The 26,019-nt window shown below is 44.4% G+C and overlaps 1 protein-coding gene across 7 annotated transcripts in view; it reads right to left on the reverse strand.

Moving 5' to 3' along the window:
* Ptpn2 (protein tyrosine phosphatase non-receptor type 2) overlaps nucleotides 1-26,019 on the reverse strand; it is a 68,139-nt gene that overhangs the window by 17,583 nt on the left and 24,537 nt on the right. For 4 of the 7 annotated variants that reach the window (XM_004853277.3, XM_021265286.2, XM_004853276.4 and 1 more), the window contains exons 3-6: nucleotides 16,958-17,058; nucleotides 11,866-11,964; nucleotides 8,515-8,649; nucleotides 227-436 (exon numbers count right to left, since the gene is read on the reverse strand). In XM_004853277.3, coding sequence (XP_004853334.2) covers nucleotides 227-436; nucleotides 8,515-8,649; nucleotides 11,866-11,964; nucleotides 16,958-17,058 — 545 coding nt within the window. The remainder of the gene's footprint in view (nucleotides 1-226; nucleotides 437-8,514; nucleotides 8,650-11,865; nucleotides 11,965-16,957; nucleotides 17,059-26,019) is intronic. The other 3 variants (XM_087195159.1, XM_087195155.1, XM_021265287.2) reach the window with 1 other exon arrangement.

Here is a 26,019-nt window from a genome sequence, read left to right on the forward strand (position 1 = left end):
AGATGAATTAAAATCTGAAAGGGGGAGACAATTATTTCTGTCTTCTTGGGGATCTCTAGAATTATCCTGGATACATCCCCAACAGTCATAAATAAGACGCAGCCGAAAGGGTAGAAATGAAAGGTTTTTTTTCAAAGGAAAGCGTAAGTTCAACCTTGACAGAGCTAATTCTGGCCGAGGACATCAGGGTTAGGAGGACGGCACGAGGGGCGCAAGCAGCACTCACCAGAAGAAGGCAGGTGTCCACTAGGGAGAAGGTGCCGGACCGCCCAATGCCGGCGCTGCAGTGCACGACCGCAGGCCCATGCTCAGGGTCCAAGGAGCCAGACGCTCTCACTTTAAACAAGAAATTGAGAAATGAAGCTGGTGATTCGGGGACTCCAAAATCTGGCCAGGTAGTATAATGAAAGTGAGATATTGTTCTGGTTTCACCACTCTAAAAAGTGAAAATCAAGGAAAGAGAAGTTAGTTCTAATGTTCTCCTTGAAAAGATCATGTGTATTGCCTAACAGTTTTAATCCTAGGGGCTGTTTGTACTGAGCCTTTTCCATGTTGGTTTTGATAGTCACACATACAGATTAGGGAACATTCTTTACAGGAATCTGGAGTATTTTATAGTAACAGTTAATACACATAACACAGTAGAGGCCTGTGTAAAGCTCTTTGCTTATAATTCACACAACAATCCTACTAAAACCCATCTCCAGATGAGAAACCTGAAGTCGTAGAGTTAGAAGATACAGAGCTAAGATAGGAAGCAGCAGTCCAGGGCTACATCCGGGGTCTCAACCACTAACTCGTACCATTCATCTGCCAAATTCTCTCTCATTCATGCATCACGGTGAGTGATTCTTTGTTCTAAAAATTTCTACCATCACGATTTCACATTTGTTAATATTTTGTTTTGTAAGAATTACAAGTTTCGCTGGGCACAGTGGTGCATGCCTGTAATCCCAGTTCTTGGTAGGCTGAGACAGGAGGATTGTCGTGAGTTCAAGGCCAGCCTAAACTACATAGTGAAACCCTGTCTCAAAAAACCCAGAAAAAAAAAAAGAATTACAATTTTATTTTGTAAATATAATCTCTTTACATGAGGTACTTTTAGATACTGCTACATAGGCACAGACAAAAACTCTCTGAATTTAAAGGAATAATCTGTACCTTTTTAATTGAAATTGCTCTTCTAATGGAGACCTTCCCCCAGGGTAGTAACTTCTGATCCCAAAGTTGTTTGTATGCCTTTGGTGATATCCTAAGATGTTTTTTACCAACATGCTAAATGTCTCCTGCCTCTTCAGCCTTCCTGGATTCCCCACCGCTAACTAGACACTCCTGATGATCTCTATGTCTCCTAACTCACGAAAATGCCCCCTAGCTGCCTGCCAACTGCCTTCTGCCCCATGGAGCAGGTCTCTAGCTCATAGTCTCCACTTCTGTAAATGAAGCAGTGATATTCTGTATGTCTTTGCAATTTTTTAGTTTTGTTATAGGACGTTTCTGGACAAAGAAGGCATAGGAGCACTCTTTAAAAGCTCCCACATGGGGCCGGGGATTTGGCTCAGTGGTTTCGCCGCCTGCTGTGCTAGCGCAAGGACCCAAGTTCGATCCCCGGTACCAAAAATATAAAAAATAAATAAAAATAAAAAGCCCATATGTTTATAGATTATCATTTGTTCCCAATAAAAAATTTCAAAATTAGAAAATAGCTTTCACTTTAAAAAAAATAACTTCTAGACTCAGATATATGATACTGAAAAATATAGTGCAAAAACTTAAAAACATGATCTACACTCTTTCAGTCACCTTAATATAGTTTTAATAATTCCAAACACACTATGAGCCACAGGTTCTCAATATACTGAAGGCACGTAGAAGATACAGTACTTCATTACTAATTAAAATGACGATCATGATTTCTAGATCTCAAAACACTTCCTTTTCTTTCTTTCTTTCTCTCTTTCTGGTGCTGGAGATTGAGCCCGGGGGTCTGTGCATGCTAAGCACATGCTCCACCACTGAGGTGTACCCCTAGCACCCTAAATACTACCTTCTCAATTAAAGACAACTGCCCATCTGCAGTTCTGACTTTCAGAGTGCACATGTGTCAGTCGCCTGGGCTGGTCTTGAACTTGCCACCCTCCTGCCTCAGCCTCCCAAGCAGCTGTAGTTATGGGCAACTGCCATGCCAGCCGGCTTTCCTTTTAAATTCTAAGTCAAGTATGCTGAGTGAAAGAAGCCATTCCAAGGGCTATGCACGGTATGAGTTCATTAATAAGACCCTGGAAGAGGCAAACTTACAGGAGCAGAAACCAGACTATTGGTTGCCAGGGGTGGGAGGTGAGGTACAAGGTTTATTGTATGCAAGCAGTACAAAAACCTGTTTGTGTGTTTGGGGTGGGGGATAGAGCAATTACTGTAGCTGGGTATCATGGTGGATACCTGTAATACTAGCATCCTGGGAGGTGGAGGCAGGACAGTAGCAAGTTTGAGCCCAGCCTGGGCAACTTAACAAGACCCTTGTCCTGAGACATGAAAAAGCGGGCCGGGGATTTAGCTCAGTGGTTCTGCCGCCTGCCTTGCAAGCTCAAGGTCCCGAGTTCGATCTCCAGTACCAAAAAAACAAACAAAAAAACAGAAATGAAAACAAGGTTAGGGGTGTAGCTCAGTGAGAAGACCTGGGGTTCAATCCCCAGTATCACGCACACAGAATGACTCGTTGTGTTTATTACAGCTGTGGTTACACAACTGGGTGCACTGTTCAAAGGTGCACACACCACAAACAGCCAATGTTCTGTGAGTAAACAGCAAATTAAAAAAAGAAAGTTAAACACATTCCAAAGTAAGGCTGAACTTAGCTTCCGTTTACATAGCCGTGGGTGGACGGCTAACACAGCAGCACCCCTGGGGTGGGCTCAGGAGAAGGCTCAGTCTTCTCTCCTGTTAGAGGGGTGTGTGATTCTAGTGGGCTTCTAACCCCATCTCTTCCTCACTGACGACTGCCCTGCTGTGGCTGCCAACCACCACATCCAGCGCTGGCCCACAGGAGACCAGCCAAGGTCAGGACCCTGCCAGCTGTGGCCCGGCCTGGCTCCACAACTGTACCGCTTTCTGGCTCTTCAATGAATGGCTGCCCCGCAACCCACAGCAGCTGTGAGCTTCTTCACTTACGCAGTTTTGGCTCAATGCTAGTATCTCTTCATGGTTTTCAAATTCAGGTCACGCTGTCCGGGACAGTGGAAGCCAGTTCCCAGAAGTGCTCATGACTATTTGTGTAACACAGTCTTCCTTGCTAACAAATTTTTGAAAATCTGCTTTTCTTGCCCTGCAGAACCAGGCTGAAGGATTTTTCTGAGAGGTTGTGATTAATTTACTTTTACTGAAACAAGGTTTAAAGAAGCATAGCCCACAAAACCCTGTAACTCAAGAGCTACAAATGCCTATGGACTGAAACACAAGCGTTCACTGCTCAGGCAGAGTCATGGATTTGCACGACTGGATTTCCATGCTGGACGAAAAATGAGAGGGAACATGGGCTTTATTTTAAATTAAATTCTAAATAATTGTTGTTATTATTTATTTTTTGGCAGTACTGAGGATCGAACTCAGGACCCTGCACTTGCAAGGCAGGCGCAGTGCCACTGAGCTAAATGATGAGGATCAAGACACAGAGCCAAAACAAGATCCACCTCTATTCCAAACGAACCCTATTTAGACTTCACAACTTCTGACAAGCCAGGGGAGTTGCCCATCTGGAAGCTTTCTGTCCTCTCCTCCCCTCCGTCACCGAGGCCTGCTGCTGTCCTCTTCAGGGGTCTCCCCATCACTGCTCCTAGGCCCCACCTTCTATGTGCACACACCTGGCTTCATCCACAGCTACAATGACCCCGCCGGCCCCAGTGGCAGCCCTTCCATACCTGCCTGCCATGTTTCCCTTGTAAAACTGCAATGAGTATTACCACATGCTACCCAAAAATGCTAATGGCTTGCTAGTCCTTTTAATGAAGTAAAATTCTAAATGTGGTCTTTGAATCTGGTTGTCAAACTTGCTATAGATGAAGGCCAGCAAGTTGGGTATAATAGGCAACAGGGGGCTGTGAAGTTTATGGCTGTATAAGTGTATGTCTTTCCAAAGCCATCCAAGTTTGAGTTAATACTATAAACACAAGCTTATAAATTTCCTGTTATAAAAAACTACAGAGCTGTAGGGGTCCAGACCCAAGTGTTTTCACACGTTAGGTATATACTGAGCGTACCAAGGTCATGTTCTATGGGACTTACTAAGCCCTAGTTTTATAACCAATGAATGGAGTTAAGAGATGGTCTTTACCTTATAAGGCTCCTGTGAAGGATGAAGCAATGAATATAAAGTGCGTGACAGATCCCTGCATGTGGTAAATGCCTAACAGACACCAGCTGTTCCTAAGACAATTACACCTACTGATTGCCTCTGCTATAGTCCAAGAAAAATTCCAATCAACTGTAAAATCTGGCGTATTTTTAACCTCTGCGCTGACTAGTTCCTTTTTATCCAAACAGTGACAACATTGTGGATTTTACCCCTTAGCCAGACGTCACCTCTGTACCCACCCTGTCACTGCCTAGCTCGGTCCCATGCCCACTTTTGCGGGGATCACTGTACTGTCAGTGACAAGCATTTGCTGAGTGTGACTCATCTAGAAAATAGACAGAACTCACCAGATCAGGGTGGGCAGGCCAGGCCAGGCACAGGCTTGCAGTGTAAGCAGAGGGGGCGCACTATGCAGAGGCTGGAGCCCTGAGAAGTGACCTATTTGTGACATCTCACCAGGAAGAGCCACAGCTCAGGAGGAGGCAGACAGGCAGGCAGAACGGGCAGGGCGGGGACGGCGTGCACGTGGTCCTGTGTGCCTGAGGGGGCTGGCAGGTGACCACACCTGTGTTCTAGGATGACCATTCCGGTGTAATGGCAGAGAACAGAGGCAGCAGGTAAGGATCCCACCCATGGGGGCTGAAAACGTTATGGAGTCAAAATACAACTGGGTCATGCGAGTACTGAACAAGTTAGTGAGCTGCAGTGGGAAGAGACTGAGCCCACAGGGACAAGTGTGGTCACAGGCACCTGAAGAAAGGCCTTAGTAAGATCCAGCCCCCAGGGGTTCTGGGGTGGGCAGGAAATAAACAGGCTGGGGGTGCATTCTAGGTGGGCCAAATGATTAAACTAGTTTGAGTCAATCCCAGCTGAGCATCAAAATAATTCAAACACTAGTTCTGTTTGTGGTAAATTTATAGGGACAAGGAAACAGAAGACAGTAAGCATTGTAACAGTATCCCTGGAAGCTGATGATCATAAAAACTGGCCAACAACATTACAGAAAATAGAAAGTGCAACTAAAAAGAAAAATAAAGGACAACTACTCTACATGACCTTGCATTTAAAAGGCCTCTCCAAACTACTGCCACAGTATAAGCCCTGGGCCACATTAAAAACAAAGACAGAATCTCTTCCTCCAGGAGCAGGAGTTCAAGCAGGAGCTGTCAGCAGGACAGTGAGGGCTCTGCTCCAAGCAGACAGCAGCTGTGGCCCCAGGGTCATTCACAGACTCGAGTCGGACCCTGCAGAAGCAGACCGGTTCTCCACACACGGCACAGGAGCCTTGAGAAAGGTCTTGGGCCAGGTGGGCTCTCTGCCTTCCTCCGTCATCACTGTGGGTCAGGCTCCCAGCACCCTTCCCAACTCACAACTGTGACAAAGGAAACAGACCCGACAGAAGCCTGCAACTGGGGCACCCTTGGTCTTCAGCACAGCCATGGCGTCACTGGCTCAACCCTACAGCAACCCCTTGGGTAGGCAGATTGCTGCCCTCATTTTACAGGTGACAACACTGAGGTACAGAGCAATGTAATGTGAACCAAGCCCTGAGAAGTGGCAGGCAGGACCGAAACTCAGGCAATCTGGTTCCAGAGCCTACATAATCAGTGCAGTTCTCTGACCTCCACAAGGCAGGGCCACTTTGCTCATCTAACACTCCTAGCTCCCCACCAAATCATAAAGCGCAACTGAACTTCCTAGTCTGGGCCAAGCCCTCGTTCGTTACAGCTCACAGTTCACAGTGACTAATGCACAGGCACTGGCCAGCTCACACGTGACAACCTCAACTTCAGAAGGATGCTTGGGAAGCAATTTTCCTTTGCAAGAACTAGTTTTTACTTTGTTTTCTTTTCCGTCGTTTCTTTTTTGGTATGCAAACTGAGTCCCGGGCCTTTACACCAAGCTACATTCTCCAGCCGTTTTGGAGACAGGGTCTCACTGAGTTGCAAAGCTGCCCAGGCTCAAACCTGCGATTCTCCTGCCTCGGACTTCCAGTGTGCCAGGGTTACAGGTGTGTGCCGCCATGCATAGCTAAGAACTAGCATACTTTTAAAGACATCTCTATGTCAGGACCTCCATCTGAGTTTGGTCTGCCACTTAGGTAATCTACAGGGGAAAAAACCCTATATCCTAATGTATTTTAAACCTTTTAAAAAATTAAATATGAAGATAGTAAGAACGTTTACTTATCTACATTGCAGGAAGACTGTGGATCAAATTATACACACATACACACACAACTATGTACGTTTAGAAGTGTTTTATAACCTGACAAAATATAAACACCAATTTTATTATTATTGGAGGTATGATCAATTCCCGATTAGGGCTGTTTCAGAACTGGGGAAGCACACCTATCCCCTTCACCTAAATCAAGTTTAATGTCTTCTATGAGAAGATAAGGATAAACTGCTGGGATAAACAGCAACAGAGGATGACTCCAGGAGCCATGAAAAGCTTGTCTGTTTCTGGGGACAAGCACAGCACCACCCAGTATCACGGACACTGACGTATCTCAATGCAGTTCATGACATAGTAAATAAAATATTTGGTATAAATACAGTAACAGGAATTTGAAAAGTAAACCGAATTATTTTAATTCTTGAGCCTTTTAGGTGAGCTGGAAGGTCCCCCCACAAGCTCATTCCTGGCGCGACAGGCGCAGGGAGAGGAAACCCAGTGGCCCCCAGCACACAGCGGCCCCTGTGCTCACACTGTTGGGACACTCGGGGCGCCCAGGAGCCGACCTCTCGGGGCGCCTCGCCTAACAACTGCTCCGACTGTCGTCCTTGTCTTCTAGAAAAACTCGGAGTTGTTAGTGACCATGTGTGAATCACTTCACATTCAATTAAATCAAACAGTATTTTGCTTTAAAGGATAAATATGCTTTTTTTTTTTCCTTTGGTACCGGGGATGGAACTCCGGTCTTTGCGCTTGCAAAGCAAGTGGCGGAAGCGCTGAGCTAAATCCCGGCCTAGATATGCTTTTAATGTCACTTTGGACGAATGCCTACCTATTTCCTAGTTATAGTATTAGCATCACAGAGTTGGACTTTTTCCTATTGTCTAGCTTATTCTAGTTACAGCACAAAGGAAGAGAGATAGTATGACCCCAGCTTGGCAATAGAAGGTTCACAATTGCACCACGTTATGTGTCTCAACCAAGGAGCACTTCATTTATTTCTGGAAGAAAATCCAAGTAAACATCCTTGCCATCACTGCTACACGTGTTTCACCATTTCCCAGCTCCACAAGGACACATTTCTGAGGGAATCAGCTGCATTTTTACTGCTCTGCTAACCCCGAAAGTGACGAGCACAGGCACTGCGTTTGCTGGGCTTCTGAAGCAGGTGCTGTGCATGCGCATCTCGCATCTCGCATCTGCACACGGCCCTGAGCCGAGCCACAGCTGCAGCCTTCTACAGGATCAGGCAAGGCCAGGAAGGTGAGCAGCGTACCTCCCAGCAGCACAGTGGGCACATGAGCACAGACCTGTCTCATTTGCAAGCCCTTTCTTGGGCAGTGCCGAGGATCAAACCCAAGGGCATGCTGCAGCCGAGGCTTGTCCTGCTCTTGCCTCAGCCTCTGAGTGGCTAGGAGTGCAGTCCTGATTACAGGCTCATCCCTACACCTGGCATGAGCCCTTTCTTACCTCCCTCCTTTTAGTACTGGGGACTGAACCCCGGGCCTCCAGCACGTGGGACAGGCACTCTTCACTGAGCCACCTCCTCAGTCCCTCCAACTTTTTTTTTTGGTAGCAGGGATCAAACTCAGGACCTTGTGTTTGCAAGGCAGGCCAAGTGCCACTGAGTTACATCCCCAGCCCCCTCCAACTTTGTTTTTTAATTTCATTTTTGGTGCTGGGAATTGAACCTAGGGCCTAAAGCATGCTAGGAAAGTGCTGTACTACCAAGTTACAACCCCCGCCCAAAGTATTTTTAATAAATAATGTTCAATCAACCTGAACTTTGAATTTCTTGGTTTCTACGCTGTCTTGAGTCCTTGAAGAATTAGTCTATATAAAAACAAAATTTTAAAACAAATAATCATGACTAGGTACCATCACAGACCTTCAAATATTTATGCTGCATCAAGCTCCAAATCTAAGAGTGAATAAGTCTTCAAAGTATTGTATGAACCCCAAATTCCTGGCAAGAAAAGTCTTACACTGATATTTTCTAACTGTAGCAGATGTACTGTATAATATGACTTCACGTCTTCTGATAAGAGCTTCACTCTGAATCCTGTTTCTTTGAACACCATCTCTCGGTCATCTGTTGGCCAGTACTGTGCACATTTAACCTAAATTTTAAAAGATTAGTTTAGGCATTATGAAACCATAAAAGCTGAAAACAAACCTCAAACATACATGCTATAGTTTTTCAATTTAGTCATAAATAAGAACAGTTAAGTTTATTTAGTAAGACTGACATTTTATAAAGCGGCTTTGTAAAATTAAATGTCCCTGTAACTGTTAAACTAAAAAAGCTATTAACATATTGTGGTCACAAATAAAAATGAAAGTTGTTATTTTTATGTTTTGTTTTGTTTTTTTTGGTACCAGGCATCAAACTCAGGTCCTTGTGCCTGCACAGCAGGCAGCGAAACCACTGAGCTAAATCCCCAGCCCCTGAAAGTTGTTATTTTTAAAGCTTGATGTCTTATAATTTAAACATCATATGACATTCACTTATGCTTCTGAAAGTATCAAACTCCTACAAGGATCTTAAAATAGTAATTGAAAAGGCTTTAATTATTTTCCATAGTTATCTATGAATTTGCTATTAAATATCTACAAATATCACATATTTACTTAACTAACTTCAAATCAGTAATTTCCTAAAATTCAATCAGGGGAAAGAATGAGAAGATTCAAAGCCTTTTACCTAGTTTTTACACAGATTAAGTATTCTCAATGGGAAACGTCATTTGACTCTGACAGTAATTTGTAGTATCAGAAAGAAATGATGTAATACATTTAAGTTGGGAAATGAAGTATATACTTTATGTTGTTCAAAGAAAAGCAGATGTGAGCCAGGGATTCTATACCCTGCCATACTGACTTGTGTGTATTAAAACACCAGGTAAACTGTCACTGACATATAAGAAATCAGAGATTATAATGCCCACAAGTCCTCTCTTAGAACACACTAGAAAATAAGCTTCTCAACAACTAGAGAGACGTGAACAGAGACTGTGATAAATATCAAATACATACAGTTGGCCCTCCCTATTCATGTGTTCTGCACCTGCAAACCAACCTCAGATTAAAAAAAATATCTAGGTAAGCCAGGCATACTGCTACACACCTATAAACCTGGAAGTCTGGGAGGCTGAAGCAGGATGATTGCAAGTTTGAACCCAGCCTGGGCTTTTTAGCAAAACCTTGTCTCAAAATAAAACATTTTTTTTGGTACTGGGGATCGAACTTGGGTCCTTGCATTTGCAAGGCAGGCGGCGGAACCACTGAGCTAAATCCCCGGCCCTAAAATAAAACGTTTTTTAAAAGGCTGGGAGTATAGCTCAGTGTGAAGGTTCTGGGTTCAATTCCCTACCAAGAAAGGAAGGAAGGAAGGAAGGAAGGAAGGAAGGAAAGGAAGAAGAAAGAAAGAAAGAAAGAAAGAAAGAAAGAAAGAAAGAAAGAAAGAAAGAAAGAAAGAAAGAAGGAAGGAAGGAAGGAAGGAAGGAAGGAAGGAAGGAAGGAAGGAAAGAAAGAAAGAAAGAAAAGAAAAGAAAAGAAAAACTGCATCTGTACTGAACACATAAGCCTTATTCTTGTCATTATTCCCTAAAGAATACAATATGGTAGCTATTCACATGGCATTTAAAATTATCATACTAGGTATTACAAATAATCTAGAGAAGAATAAGGGAAAATGTACATAACATATATGCAAATACTACACCATACTTTCTAAAAGGGGCTTGAGCATCCACAGATTTTTGTATTGGCAGAGGGTGCTACAATCCATCTCCCCGGAGACAAGGGGTGACTGCACAGAATACTGGAAAAGGGTCACAAGGGGAGACTGCAGTGTCATATGCTCTGCCAATGTAGGTTAAGAACAACTAAGAGACCAAGAAAAAAAACAGGAAAAGAATGGGAAAAACTGAAAAGCAAACTATTTTCAGGAATTATTTCGATAGCAGAACAGATATTGCTGGGACTCTGTTTTCTACGTGGTACAGGATGAAGGAAATGAGTCATTATAAAATATTCTGTATCTCGGATGTGTTTGATTCTTTCACACCGGGATTCTTGGTGTAAAAAAGAGAGCAGCAGATATGAGGCAGAAAAAACAGGCTTCTAACAGAAATGGCTGGAATCTTTCCAAAATAATTAAACTTGAATCTTAAGAACCATCTAGATCCACTCTCCATAAAGATGATTTCTAAAATCTGGTAGTACCATTATCCTACTAACAGTAATCTGTAACCCAATCTGGGAGGAGGGATGAAATTTACAAATCATCTACTTTACAATACTGTTCAAAATGATACATAATTTCTGAATGAGTTTAGAGACCATGAAAACCACTATAAATGACAGTGCTGACCCTAGAACTTACTGAATGTCAATGCCACTTCAGTTTAGAAACAGAAAGTTTGCATCATCACTGAAAATCAGCAACCACAAATTTTGAAAGAGGTAAGAATCAGGAATCTGAAGAAGCAAAACACTTTTTAAAAAATTCTTTTGATGATACTGGGGATTGAACTACATGCCCAGCCCTTTTGTATTTTGGGACAGAGTGTTGTTAAATCACTAAGTCACCCAGGTTTTGCTTGAACTTGTGATCTTCCTGCTTCAGGCTCCCAGAGTGCTGCTATTATAGGGCCACCCTGTGGTACCACAATCAACAATACAAGATCTTAAAGCTGGAAGAGACCTTAGTGACAATATTCTGCAATTAGCTTGGACAAAAATAAAATCTAAAGCTACAAAAGTGAAACATCTTAATCAAAGTTACACCACTAACAGGCACTGTACTTAGATTATAATTTTAAATTTCCATAAATTTATACTTTCCGACATTTATTATCTAATAACCTAAGAGTCAGCTATAATTTATAAAGATAAAAAGCATCATTTTAATCTTATAGGTCATTTCCAAAATTTTAGCAATAATATAAAGATGCTGGGCTGGGGATTTAGCTCAGTGGTTCTCCAGCACCCACCTTACAAGCCCAAGGTCCCAAGTTCGATCCCCGGTACTAAAAAAAAAAAAGATTCTAATGAAGCCTAGGGATTCCTAAAACCTATATATCACCACCAGTCAGTAATTATATCATTATATTTCCTCTCATAGATGAGTGGTCTGCAATTACTATATAAATGTTTAAGGTAAGGAAGGAAAAAGGTAACATTAGTTCTGGTCAGAAACATCTTGACTCCTAGCCTTGAGCAATTAAAGGCCCACACTAAGGAATAAACCCTAGTCCAACACACACAGGAAAACCTTTGTAGCCAAAGAGTGTATGCAGTACACTGTGTTGCAGATATTTGATATTACTCACCGATTCTTTCTCCACAACTCGGTTTAGCATGACAACTGCTTTGGACTTCTGCTGCCAGACCATGAGCCAGAAATGGCAGCAGGTATTAGGAAGTGGACCCTGTAAGGCAGAGGCTGCAAGTCAGTGGAGGTCAGGAAGAGCAGGCCTGAGACATGAGCCCTCCAGATGTTTCAGGCCTGCTGCTAATATGGCGGCCAGTGGGTGAGATCAGTAAGAAAACCAACACTTAAAATCCACTTGAATTCAAACACTAGCTGTGCTCAATACCAGCACTAGTCTGAACTGGTTAGGATTTTGGTTCCAAACAATCAACTTTATTTATTTGGAAAGGGGATTGTTTAGGCTATCAGGGGCTTTCAGAGTTGGGAACTAGAGGTCAGAGCCTAGCAGTTAAAGCACAGGCAAGTTCTGCCTGAAGAAGCCAGCATGGGACACTGCTCCTGGCCTTGTTGCTTGCACTGGCACTGTCAGAGGTGGCTCTGGTATTTACGCATCACCTGTAAACAAACCAGAGTCAAAATCACAAGCAGGGGCATCTTACTGGTTACGTTCTAGCTGCAAAGCCAATTTCTGTTCCCCTCAGCCTCTGTAGCAGAAAGAGGTCCTATGTCATGCCGATATCTTCAAGCAAAGAGCAATTCTGTGTTAGCAGTGGCCAGTCAACAAGCCCAAGTCAACTACAAAAGGATTTCCAGAAAAAGCATAAATCATGAAAGTACCTGAACTACTCTGCAACTATTAATCTACAAAAGCACAGCTCGCACAGCCTCAACGGGACAGCATGTGGCAGAACTCAAAGGGGCAACAATCCATGTATTACAAGAAATGCCACTGGGACACGGGGAGGGGGACACCCCATATCGTATGTACCTCCAACTACTTCGTGTTTTGCTTAAAGATATGAAATGAAAAGACCATGCTCAAATTATAACTTTTTTTTCAGGCCTGGGGAGCAAACGAGGGCCTCATGTGTGCTAGGGAAATGCTCTACCACTGAGCCACACCCCAGCCTAACTCATATTGAATGAGTAAAAGTTCAGTGAATGACGTTTTCCTGTACTGAAGGAACTCTGAACATGCAGCCAACTCACAATGTGTACAGCAGGTGGTGAGAGGCCAGGGCTGCCCAGAGCTGCAGCCCCACAGGTAACAAGGGGTTCGAGTGGTTCTAGACTGCAAGCATCTTTAGCATAGGCACACTCCCTGGTAAGCAGCAGATGCTCAATAAATATTGCTTAAGTGAGTCAAATCTAAGATTAACTTGAAAAAAACACTGGGAATCTATGGAGACTGCTCAGAGACTGTAACCTTACATTGAAGGACACTATTCTCTTCACTCAGGTAGTATCCACTGCTTTCTTTACTTCCAAAACAAACACACAGCCTACAGGAGAAAAGAGCAATGAGAAAATCCCCAGCAAATGAATGCCTTTTACTTAACCTAAAAACAAAAAACAAAGCCATTCACCAGTGAAGTTGCTACCTGGGGTATACACACACCCCAGTTCCATTAGTGATTCTAAAGGCTGAACAACAGGAGGCAAACAGTTGCTGTAGTATAAAGGACACTAGCTTTTTAATCAGAGGGACATTGGTGTACCTCTCAGCTCTTCCACTTACTAGCAGTGTTACCAAAATTTTTAAATCTGCAAAATGGACATAATATACCAAGGGGTTTATTAAAACTTGATCCATAAAACTCCAAGAAGAATATGATTAAAAATAGTAAGCAACTATGGGGCCAGGGATTTAGTTTAGTGGTTTCACCGCCTGCTGCGCAAATGCAAGGACCCGAGTTGAATTCTCAGTACCAAAAAAAAAAAAAGTAAGCAACCAAGACGAATCAGAACAGCAGGGGGGAGTAAACATTCACCACCTCCAGTTTTCCCTCTCTAACTATTCTCTGAGTGTACACACTCTGGTCCTAACAGTGTGTGAGGTGCAGGCCAAAGGTATACTTAGATGTGTGGCCTTAGGCCCTCACAGAGTGCACAGGGGGCATGACTAAGATCAAACACCACAGAGGCCCTGGGGAGCAGAAAGGGGTAGGAAGCAGACAGTAGAGTACAAAGAGGAAGGAAGGCAGGGGGCTGGAGAAGGCCAGCCTGAGCCAGGCCTTCCATGCACAGGACACTGCCTGTCTGGGAAGACACAAAGATCAGAGAGGCGAAGTGAGGTGCACAGCACAACCACGCCTGTGCAGCGGATGGGTCTGCGGGCAAGAGCATCCCTTAAAATGCTGCTGATAAGACAGGTGAAATGAGATCTCTCAAAAGGGCGGGGAGGCAGCCTGGAAAGGACTCCTAGGTGACAAGGACAATTTTAACACAGATGACAGGACTGGATTTGGCTTGCTCAGAACGAATGAACAAACAACTTAAGATTCAGAATGTGCAGAATGTGAGGTACACATCCAGTAGACAGCAGAGCTCTAGAAAATATATGAAGTAAGTCAGGAGAAGGAAAATGGCCAGGTTCTGAGTTCTCACACTCTAAGTGAGGCAGGCTCTGGAAGGACACATAAGTAACAGCCCAACAGGGGCAAGAACTGTAAGTATTCCAAGGGCAGGAACCAGGATGGGATGTGTCAGGGGCTTCATAAAAGGGTCACTCTCACTGAAAGTACTGTGACTAACAAAGGCCACAACAAATACAACACAGGAGTGCTTACCATATTGCTAAGGAAGTACAGGTGTTTCTCAAAATGTCACTCTACAGTGGTAGAGACAGACAGATGCAGGTAGCACAGATATAAAGGCTGAGCGCGGCCACCTGCCCAGACAGAGCACAGCAGTCCAAAGCGACCACATGGCCTAAGTGCCGTGGCCACAAAGCTTGGCTTCTTCCCACTTTCCTGAAGTTTACATTATACAAAGCAGGTAAACTGGGGAACAATGTTGCAAAAGTATTTTAACTAGGGCCAGGGATGTAGCTCAGTGGTGCCTCGCCTGCCTGGCAAGTGTTAAGGTCCTGAGTTCGATCCCCAGTACCAAAGAAAAGGATTTTAATTATTAGTTTACTTCCCACTAGAATACCAAGTTCCTGATGGCAGGGTTTTTACTAAACTCTGTTTAACTAGAATAGTTATCACCAAGGACTGGCTCTCAACAGATTCTCAATGAATAAGCAGCCAGGAAGCCTGCCCCAGATCTGAGCAGAGCCGCCCAACGTGGGCCTCAGAGTTGAGAAAACAAGTTAAATTACAACCTTGGGAAAGGCCTGTATTTAAGGACTGAGAAGAGAAAGAAGAACCAATAAATAATACTGGAAAAAAATGGTAGAGAATGAAAGGCTGAGGAAAGGGTCCTGGATAACCCTTCATTTCTATATTTTCATGTTACAGTAGTTCCAAAAGAAAGTAAATTTTTGGCTCTAAACATTGTTTCATTAAAAACATGTTATGAATGCACATAAAAACACTTCCACTTTTACACAAAGGCCGAACGCAGCGAGTTAGCCTTTACTATCCTCCTAGTCTCTAGAAATCGCCATCACTGATGGTTTGTGTGCAGCTGCCAAAGCCATGTCAGCCATGTCCTAGGAAGAATGGTGCAATAATGCGCCTCAGTCTTCACCTCCAGCGGTCAGGTCGTGTGGCCACTGAATATCAGCACGGCCGAATCTCTGCCTTCTGAGTCCAGGCTCAGCTTCACACTCCCTAACTGCTGCTGGACCAATGAATGTCTTTTCACATGCATACTGTATCCCTTCATTTTGCGATTTGAACTGCAAGTTTATGTCTTTTGCCATGTACCTGCCAGATTCTCTTTTAAAATAATTTTTTTTAAAAAAGATAAACTTTGGTCATTTGGAGGAAAATGGATGCACCTTGAGACCATAATATTATAGGGCTGGAGATTTAGCTTAGTGGTTCCACCACCTGTCTTGAAAACACAAGGACCCAAGTTTGATTGCCAGTACCAAAAAAAAACCCAAAAAAACCCCTCAAAATTCTCTAAAAACATTTTTTTATCTACAGGAGTTTTTGTATCTCAAGTAAAATAATTTTATAGTTTCCTGTGCATTAAAACTGGTCTTACAGCTAAGTTACATTAACTGGAACATATTTTGTTGTTGTTGTCGGATTTTTTTTGGTACTGGGGATCGAACTCGGGTCCTTGCGCTTGCACAGCAGGCGGCGAAACCACTGAGCTAAATCCTCGGCCCTGGAACATATTTTTACTGTATGAAACTTTTTAATCTTTCAAATAACAAGTCATTCTGATCCAAGTCAGGTTTTAAAAAATCTCAAACATTATGGCTTATCTTCTGAATATTTAAAAATCTTTAACTGGGAGAACTGATAGTGCTATAAACTAAGTCTCTATTATATGTCAAAGAGCAGCTGGTGCGGATGAACAAAAATCGCTCCTATTATCTTGGGATGGAAGAAAAGTGGTACCTGCATGTGGACATGGCCAGGCATTCCACAGAAAGCAGGCGGGTGGCTGAAGGAGCCCAGCAGAGGCTCCGCCCTGTGCTGGGGGCACCTGGCCCTAATGGCGGCCAGACAGCATCTGCGCACAGGAGGGCAGAGAGCTCTCAAGGACTCCAGTGACCTCCCTCACAGGCCAGGAGAAAAGGGCTGGCAGCCGCCACAAAGCAGTAACAGCCCCGTGTTAGACGAGAGGCCAGAAAGACATCTGTCTGAAGAATTGCCTGGTCATTCCGTAACAATTTTCATTGAAGGTGCATGTTAACATTAAAAATTAATTTTACTGGGCCGGGGATTTAGCTCAGTGGTTTCATCACCTGCTGCACAAGCGGCAAGGACCTGAGTTCAATCCCCGGTACCAAAAAAAATAATAATAATTTTACTGGGCCAGGGATGTAGCTCAGTGGCACTGCACCTCCCTGGCAACCACAAAGTCCTGAGTTCAATCCCCGGTACTAAAAATAAATAAATAATTAATTGATTTTACCTTAAATACTCAAAGCTTCAAAATTTTATAGTGGGTGCAATTCATTTCATAACCAGAAAAAAATGAAACACCATTTCACTTAAAAGACAAGATACACTTTTGGCTGTGTTTTAAAGCAAACCCACCATAAAACTGCATTTTCAGGCATCTGCTCAATGCCACATACTTGCCTGTGTTAGGACATAACTCCTTTGTGCCTCTTCCATGTGAACTAAGCTGGCATTAATGTAATCATTTTCAATATTTTGCAGTTTAACACGGCTGTGGTCATCTGAAAATAGAAAATGATAAACCGTAACTCATTTCAAGCCTGTCATTTCTTTTTTTCCTCAATATTAATGTTTTAAGAAACAAATCTTCTAAGAAACAAAACAAAAAACAAATTAGCATGCCTAGTATGGTGATGCACACCTGTAATCCCACCACTCAGGAGGCTGAGGCAGGAAGAGTGCTGTGAATTTGAGCCCAGTCTGGATTATATAGTGAGCTCAAGGCCACCCTGAACTACACAGCAAGAGAGACCTTGTCTCAAAAATAAAATAAAATAAGTTAAATTAAATAAAATAACATAATAGAGTTGAGGAAAATCTTTTGTTTGTCATGGTAGTGACGAAAGGAAATGCTTCTTTTTTTTTTTTTTTTGGTACCGGGGATCAAACTCAGGACCTTGCACTTGCGAGGCAGGCGGCAGAACCACTGAGCTAAATCCCCGCCCCAGGAAATGCTTCTGCTAGTAATATAACAGCAATCCTAACTTGATAAACTGACCAAAGAGTGAAACATAGTAAAACAAAGCAATGGACAGGGGATTTAGCTCAGTGGTTCCACCGCCTGCCCTGCAAGTGCAAGGACCCAAGTTTGATCGCCAGTACCAAAAAAACCCCCCAAAACAAAAAACAATAAAGCACTTACCTTCCTAGAAAAGTAAAAGGGGACATTTAGATTCTTTGTGTCTAAAAACTGACTGCAGCTACCTACAAAAAGACAGCTGGCCTCACACAATGAAGATTAGATTAGATTTCATTGTCCTCATTTCTTAGACAAGCATTCAACTATATTTAAGTAAGTTTTGGCACTTAACTATATTTAGATTAGGTGATAAAAATATTTAAATACAGTTGGAGTATTCCAATTGTGCTCTTTAAAAGATCACTGAAATGTTTCATTAGTTAAGACTGTTGGCAGTTTAGATACACCTTCTTTGTGTGTATGGTACTGGGGATCAGATGCATGACATTTTCGAGGCAGGCGTGATGCCACTGAGCTAAATCCCCAGCCCTAGATATACTTTTAAAGCAAAAATCTCAGGTTTGGCATTTATGCTAATTCAAATATCTAAAACACAAAACTTGACCTCATATCATGTAGATGAGAAAGAGAGGCATGACAGAAGAAAAAGCATACAACACCAGGATGAGCATTAACTCAGAACCCTAAACACTGACTTCCGAAGTACAGAGCAGTCACACACTGAGAAACACAGTGCTGGCGCTTAATTCTGGAGACCATATTCGATTATAAACCATCTAATCTCTCCCCACCTTTAAACCAAAAAAACTGTCTATACTATGGCCACATGAAAGAAAAAGTTAAAGAGCTTTAGTGTCACACCTCAATTTATCGGAGATGTTTCTGCTGGACTGAAACCAAGATCTCTGTAAATATTACATGTCATTTGCCAACAGGAAAAACTAAAGATCTTGTTATAGTAAATCACATACACTAGTGTTCTCGGAAAGATGATGTCAGCAAGCACTTTTTAAAAACAGTTTAATCACCCCTTAACTGTTACATTATACAAGATGGTAACAGGATCAGATACCTAATCAACAAAATAGAGAATATATCTTCAGGCAGCATACCAACAGCATAATGCACTTAAAAAAAGCTTCACAAGCCCTAAAATTCAAGTTCCACTAACCCATCACACCAAAGAAACATACTTCCTCACGTTGGTGTTGCAATCACAGAAAGAAGACAAACCAAAAGCTGCACACTCCATTGCACAACTGAAAACAGCCCTCCAGCCACGTGCAGGCAGAAGGTTCTGGGGACCCCTCCTCTTCCACCCAGGGAGGGGAGGAGCCAGCAGAGACCTCCAGGGTCTGTCAGATATCTGACACCCCGTCCTTGGGCCTGGAACTGGAACCCTCAGTCTTCAACACCAATACCACGTGTAACCCTAAATCTCATCAATTTAGCAACTACACAATGGGGGGGGGGGCACGGCTCCCCCAAAGCCGCTGGGGATCCTGTGAGGCCTGGCCTAGACAAAGGCTTTCTTCCTGTCTAACACTCATTCACCAGCTCAGCAGAAGCAAAGAGACACTCAGTTCTCTGGGGAAAGGAAAAAAGTTTAATTCTGTTGGCAGATGACATTGAAAAAGGAAGGTAATCCTTGGGAAAACTCTATAATCATTTAGAACTGGCTGGGGCTGAACCTGTATTTTTTCCTCAGGACGGATCATAAGGTATCGATCGTGGCTCACTGCTGTAATCTGAGCACTCGGGAGGCTGAGGCAGGACGATTGAGAATCGGAGGCTAGCTTGTGCTATACAGTGAGTTCAAGGCCAGTCTGAACTACGTAACAGGGTCCTGTCCAAAAAAACAAAAACACAATACCCTTTCAAATAACACTGACATCGCTACTAATTTTGGTTCTATTAAAAAGACTAATAAAAAAGTTAATATATATATAACTTCTTGATCCAGAAAAGACTCTCTAAAGAAAAAAAAAATAGGCATTGCTGGTGTTAACTAAAACATACCACCTTCAAATATCTAAAAATATTGTAAATATACACATTTCAGGAAGTGGAACTGTCAAAGCCTTTTTAAAAGAAACTATAGCTTTATAAATTTATGTTCTTCAGCAAAAATAGAGAAGGATGCCGCCTCTTCCCCAACCAAGGGTCATGCAGCATCTGGTTTCAGTGTGGAGGGCCACGAGAAGTCCCAGGCTGGGCTACCTGGAGCCCAGCGCCCGCCCCCGCCCCCCCCCCCACCGCCGTCAGCTGTTCATATGGAACCACCAGGGCCTCGGAGTTAGGAAGGCAGACAGTTAGGTGCTTTCTCCTCCTCCCCAGGAGCCTCTGGAATGAGATGATCCACATAACCACGCCCAAGGCCTGCAGGGCCGTATCACTGTGCAGGTCTATGGTTCTCTCTCCCTTCCCTATCTTTGAAAGGATCCAATGAAGTAGAACAATGAAGCCTGTACCAACTGTATCACATGAAATACCACAAAAGGCAAGCACACCACATTCCCACAGGAAATCTGACTTCTCAACATCCAGTAACACCCATGGCAGGGCTGCCCGGAACTACTCTTCACTATAGGGCATTATCTGCCCTAGTCCTTGTCACCGGTGAATGAAGGAATTCCACACCCAGCAGAGCTGTGGTTTGCAAGCTGAATAAAGATTAAGCCAACTTCTGATGAAGAGTCCTTTCACCTCCCACTGGCAAGCACTGTTTTCTGAGAAATGGTTTCATCTCTTAAGAAATGACTTGCTCTAGCTGTGGCCTACGCTGACACAGAGCAGCTTCCTCTTTCAACGCTGTCACAATAAGCTTTAAAAAAATTAACCATAGGCTTTGTCTAATTTATCATTATTGTAAAGGGAACTCCTTTTGGAAAATTTTTCAGGTCAAACAGGAAGGAGGGAGGGTTCACACTAATCACAACAGAGGTCAGGGACACTGAACTGTTAGACCAGGCACGGAGAAGACTGATTCTCTGAGGACAGCATTAACAGCAAGCGGCCTCTCCCCTCAGGTTTTTGTTCACACCACGGACAAACAGTAAGTTCCCAGACAGTGATGCACACCCCTAGGCGGCACGCCCCTGCCAAGAACCCAACGCATTTTATAGAAATGCCAACCCTACTCAACTCCAAAAGTACACAGCTGAGGAACAAGTACTGCGGCTTTTTTTTCGATGAGCCAAACGCAAAGTCAGAGCTAAAATCCAAGTCACCCATTAACGCAGAGACACAGCCCTTGGCACAGAGCATGACCGCCTCAAGGGAGGGCCCTGTGGGCAGCGGTCTCTGCACAGCAAGACGCTGTCTCTATGGTGCCAGACGCTGGCCACACATCTCGGGGCCACCGCTTGGTCCTCACCCCAAACACAGTGGACAGCACTGTGACATTCACTGACACGCAGGCAGCTGGTCACCAGGCGGGAAGAGGGTCTGGGCCCTCAGTTGGAGGCATGAGAGGCTGCATGTTCCCCACGCAGCACTGCCTCATCCCTCACATAAACTAGGCGTCATGAAGACCCAGCCCTGACTCACCCGCTCCCCAGAACCCTCAGATGGCCCCTCTGCAAGGGCCTGGTCTGCTCTTCACACTAACACTTTTGGCTCTGATGTACAGTTACAAACAAGCAACCAGGACATACAGACAGTTGTATAAACTAAAGAGCTTTAAAAGAAAAAAAGCTTCCACTCAGTAGTAACATGGTGAGTACTGCACTTTACTCCACTAAGCACTGTCAGAGAAGCCTGGCCAGCAGAGGCCTGAGGCAGCTCTGCGACGCAAGGTGGGAAGGAAAGGGGGACAGGGACAACAGGGAATAGCACACCCTAAGGGGTGGCGGCAAGGCCGAGGAGCGGGCCCAAAACACGTGGAACACAGGCTCAGAGGGGCCTGCGGGCTGCGCTACGGCACAGACCATGCAGCACCCTGACAAGGGTCTTTAAAGGACTGGTCTGAGCACATCTGATTCCTAGGAAAATGACTCCCAGGACCAGGAACAAAGAGGAAGATGATGTTGTGCAGGGATACACAGTCAGTCTTCCTTCCTCTCCTCTCCTTATCAGAGGTGACAAGGTCTGAATCAGCAGCGGCCCTGGGAACCAGAATTGCTTGTCACCATGCAGCACAGCAAAGCCCGCTCTACTACTTGGGAAGACCACTGGTATCGAAGTTGCTCAGACACACAACCCTGTGACAACAGCCAAGCCACCAGTGCTCCCGGCCTGCTTTCTCATCTGGGCACCTTGAGGGTGAAGAGAATCAATGAGAACAATTCACCATTTGGAGGACTGACTTCAAGTGATTCTGTCTACCCTGGCCATGTGTGCAGAGGCGAGGGAAGGCTCTGGAGAAGAGGTTCAGGGGAGCACGTTCAGAAAAGGCTCTGGCTCCATGACCTGCGGAGAGGGCCACACACCTCACCGCGGGGCCTGGGCAGGGCAGCCGCTTGACCCAGGGCCAGGTGCTCAGGGCCTGAGTTCTGCCCTTTCTAAGAACAGCGGTCCTGAATCCTCTCCTTCAATTCTTCTGTACAGTTACCACCCCCCACCCACTGCCTTGTAGTTCAGTATTTTGTAGAGGGATATTTTAAGACTACGCGAAAAATCTTGTTCTTTGCCAAAATTTCATCCACGTAGTTTACTGTCCATTTCAACATTTATTAATTGGCATACCATATGAAGATAGAAATTTAAATTAATTCTGTACTTACTCTGATTTACCATAATGGAACTGAGTTTAAGTAAATCCTAGAAGAATGTGGATTCTCTAGTTGTTGACTATACGGTTTTATATATTTTTCTTACTATATCAAACTTAATAACGTCCAAATTTTCTGTTTCATTCACGAGGATGTGAGGGGATCTGGCTGCGACATCTGTCACCCCACCGCCGACCTGGGTTGATTGGGCGGAGCAGGCTGACTGGGCAGGTGTCCCCTTCCTCCCTCACCGCTCCTCGCGGGTCCCTCCCGAAGCTGCGCACTCGGTGGAAGAGGACGACCACCCCATAGAGGAGGACCGTTTCCTCGGTCACGGGTGTCATGGCTGCGCTCCCCTGCTAGAACCTCCAAATGGCTCTCAAGAAGTTCATGAGCATATACTCGTTAATTCTATTCATTTTCACTTAATGTATCTTGAGCTACTTTATTAGTTGCACACACATCTCTGTCCTCATAGAGACATCTATTTAAAGTAGCTATGAAGGCAGCCCATTTTCTGAGATCATGTGGGACAGGAAGGGAGTGTCGTCAAGAAACCTGTAATTCTTCCAGAAACTCATTAGACAAGTGTTTCCTGAGAGTCTTGTTTTATAACAGAAATGACCTATGGATTATATGATCTGCCAATCTAAAATCATAGGTGTGTGTGTCAATCTCTTTTAGGGTTTGTTCCACATGGAAGAACCTTGGGGACATGATGCCAACTGAAATAAGCCAACCGCAAAAAGACAAATAGTGCATGATCACACTTCTATTTGGTACCTAAAATAATCAAGCTCACAGAAACAGAAAGTATAACGGTGGTTGCCAGGGCCTGAAGAAGAAAATGGGGACCAGCTGTTCAACAGATATAGTTTCAGTTTATGCAAGACCAAGAAGTTGTAGAAATCTTCTGTATGACAAGATGTGTGCACTTAACAGCATTGTAATGTACACCTAAAATTGCTAAGAGGCTAAGTCTGTAGTGTTTTTCACCACACACACCCCGTATACACACCCATGTGCGCGCACACACACACATTCATCACCAGAGAACAGATGACAGTTCACTGAACAAGCCCTGCACTTTCTTTGTTTTTTTGGTTTTTGGTTTTTGGTACTGGGGATGGAACTTGGAAGCTTGCGCTTGTGAGGCAGGCGGCAGAACCACTGAGCTAAATCCCCAGCCCCTTGGACTTTTTCTCATACCAAACAGAAAGTAGGATTTCTACCTGTAAGAAAACAGTGAGAAAAGACTTCCAGGGCTGAGGATTTTGCTTAGTGGTGCTTCGCCTGCCTTGCAAGCCCAACATCCTGAGTTCGATCCCCAGTACCAAAAAAAGAAAGAAAGAAAAAAAAGGAAAGACTTCCAAATCTGGCAGCAGTCTCTAACAGTATGAAGACAGTTCCAAAGTAACTGTTAGGAACTAGTTCTCTCTCCTCAGCCAACCAGTTCTTGGCCATCTACTCTCTGTCTCACTAGTTAACAGACATCTGTGGCATCTGGGAATCATAGTTAAAGAAAGAATGCAGGTTTCAAACCCTATTTCAAAATTCCCCTTTCCTTAATTGTTTTCGTATTTAGACTCCAAATGCAGTTTCTGTAGGTCAGTCTTAGCAATGGTGCCTATGAAAATCAGATCCACAGATGGCTTAAAAATACAGACTTCCAAGCCTACTGAAACCAAATCTAGAAGAGAAAGACCTGGAGTCCTGAAATTTCCCCCCAGAATTCCTTCTCTACTCTTCAGCTACTGAGCCAGCTCCCACCCATTGTGTTAAAGGCAGCCCTGGCTCCTGACAGAAACCTGCTCAGGTCCACATGCTGCCATGCCACAAGCTTTCTGTGACACATGCCCACCTACACAGTGAACTATTAGAAGGAGGTGCACAAAGTCACCATCATGTTCTCCATACCCAGCACAGCATCAGGGCACGGTATCCAACAAATGTTTTCTAAACCAACAATATCAAGTCCCTACTACCACTGGAAACACCACCTCCTTCACAATTTCCTCTGCTGGATGATGTGACCACCATGGCAGAGTTACTGAGCTGATATTGCAGGAAGAGGACTTCAGTGGAAGGAGTCAGAGAGAGGAGGGAAGAATTTCTGAAATGGGAATGACATATTCAAAGACACTGGGGTATTAAAAACCAGTCACAATGGAAGAATGAGAAATAATTCAATTTTACTGAAACAGGTAATTTGTAGGCTATAGGACTGCATAAAGGATCAATCCCCAAAAGGCCTAGAATGACAATGCTAAAGAACTTTAATGTTAGCCAGGGTGGTGGAGCATTCTGGTAATCCCAGCACTTGAGAGGCTGAGGCAGGAGAATTGCTGTAAATTCAAGGTAAGCCTGGGCTACATAGTGAGTTCAAGGCCAGCCTGGACCACATGGTAGAAGCCTGTCTCAAAAAACCAAAAGAAAACTTAACTTTTTCCTAGAAGTTGTATAGTACTCAGTGGGGAGCAGAGCAGCAAATAGACTTGCATTACACAGAGGTTGCCCTAGGTACTATAGAATAGACTGAAGAGGGAACAGGACCAAGATAAGCAGCTTTGGGAGGCCACTGTGATAACCCAGGAAGTGAGCAGAAGGGGTGAACCAAGCCAGCGCGCACAGAGAAAAAGTCCTAAAGTACATTACGGAAATGGAAATTCTAATTACTTAGGCACTAACGAGAACAAGAGGAATCTGCGTCTGTCTCAGCACATGTGTGAAGGGCAGTACCATTTATGAAGCAGGGAATAAGGGAGATGAGGCAGGGTTAGGGGCACCAACAGGTGGTGCTGGCATGGCACAGACTCAGTGTCCAGAGTCCAAGGTGGACGCAGGATGTAGGAGAGCAACAGACACGAGGCATGCACGAATGTGTCAGTAGCTAGGGACGCCCCAACTGAGGGGAGATGACAATGGAACCTCTGGAAGATATGGTCATGAACAATGGAGGGAGGCAGGAAGAGCCCCAAAGAAGTAAAGGGGAACTGAAGAAAAGTCCTAAAAACAGGTAAGCAGCCACAGATGAAAAACTAGGGCGTTAGGGAAGAGAGGCCTGGGGACAATGTCACAGGTCACAGAGGGAAGGAGGGGAAACTGATGGAAAGTCCTCAGTGCATGTGAGAGCTAGAAAACCAACAGGTCATCAGAGTTCCTGGGAGCTCAAGGGGGCCCCAGCAGCCAGGCAGGAGGGCAGCAGCAGGGTGTGTCCCACATGCATGCACCCACGTGGAGGGGATGCAGGGAGGGCGAGCGGGGGAAGCGACTGGAGAGAAGGGTGGAGGCATGGGGCAGAGTGGTGATGGCAAGGAGGGGAAGGGGCCGAGAAGGACAAGGGGCAAAGGGTCTGCTAGGACAGCAGGAAAGGGGCCTTGGCCTGGACTCCACGGAGGGGCACAAGTTTCCAGGGGCTGAAGAGTTCTTTCCTGGTTTTTATCACTTTTCTCCTGCTGGGGTGGGGGTGGGGTGGGGTGGACCAGCCTGAGGCAGCGTAGTAATCTGAGAGGGCAAGCGTGGACCCAGCAAGGCTGGCCCTGGAGCAGCCCCACACACACCTGCAGCCCAAGGCTGGAGAAACCTACGCCCTGAGCTTCCAAGTGGGAAATCCACTTGCACAAGACTGAGAGTAGGTTCCTGTCTGTCACCCATATGTACTAAAATCAAATAAAAGTGGATCAAAGACCTAGACATAAAAACAGAAACTGCATGAAGATAACACAAGGGAAACTTAAAGCCATAGGCAAAGGCAAGGAATTTCAGAATAA

This window comes from Heterocephalus glaber, unplaced genomic scaffold, assembly GCF_053883595.1.
Source record: "Heterocephalus glaber isolate CG9 unplaced genomic scaffold, H.glaber_assembly_v1.0 deba00000331, whole genome shotgun sequence".
Taxonomy (NCBI): domain Eukaryota; kingdom Metazoa; phylum Chordata; class Mammalia; order Rodentia; family Bathyergidae; genus Heterocephalus; species Heterocephalus glaber.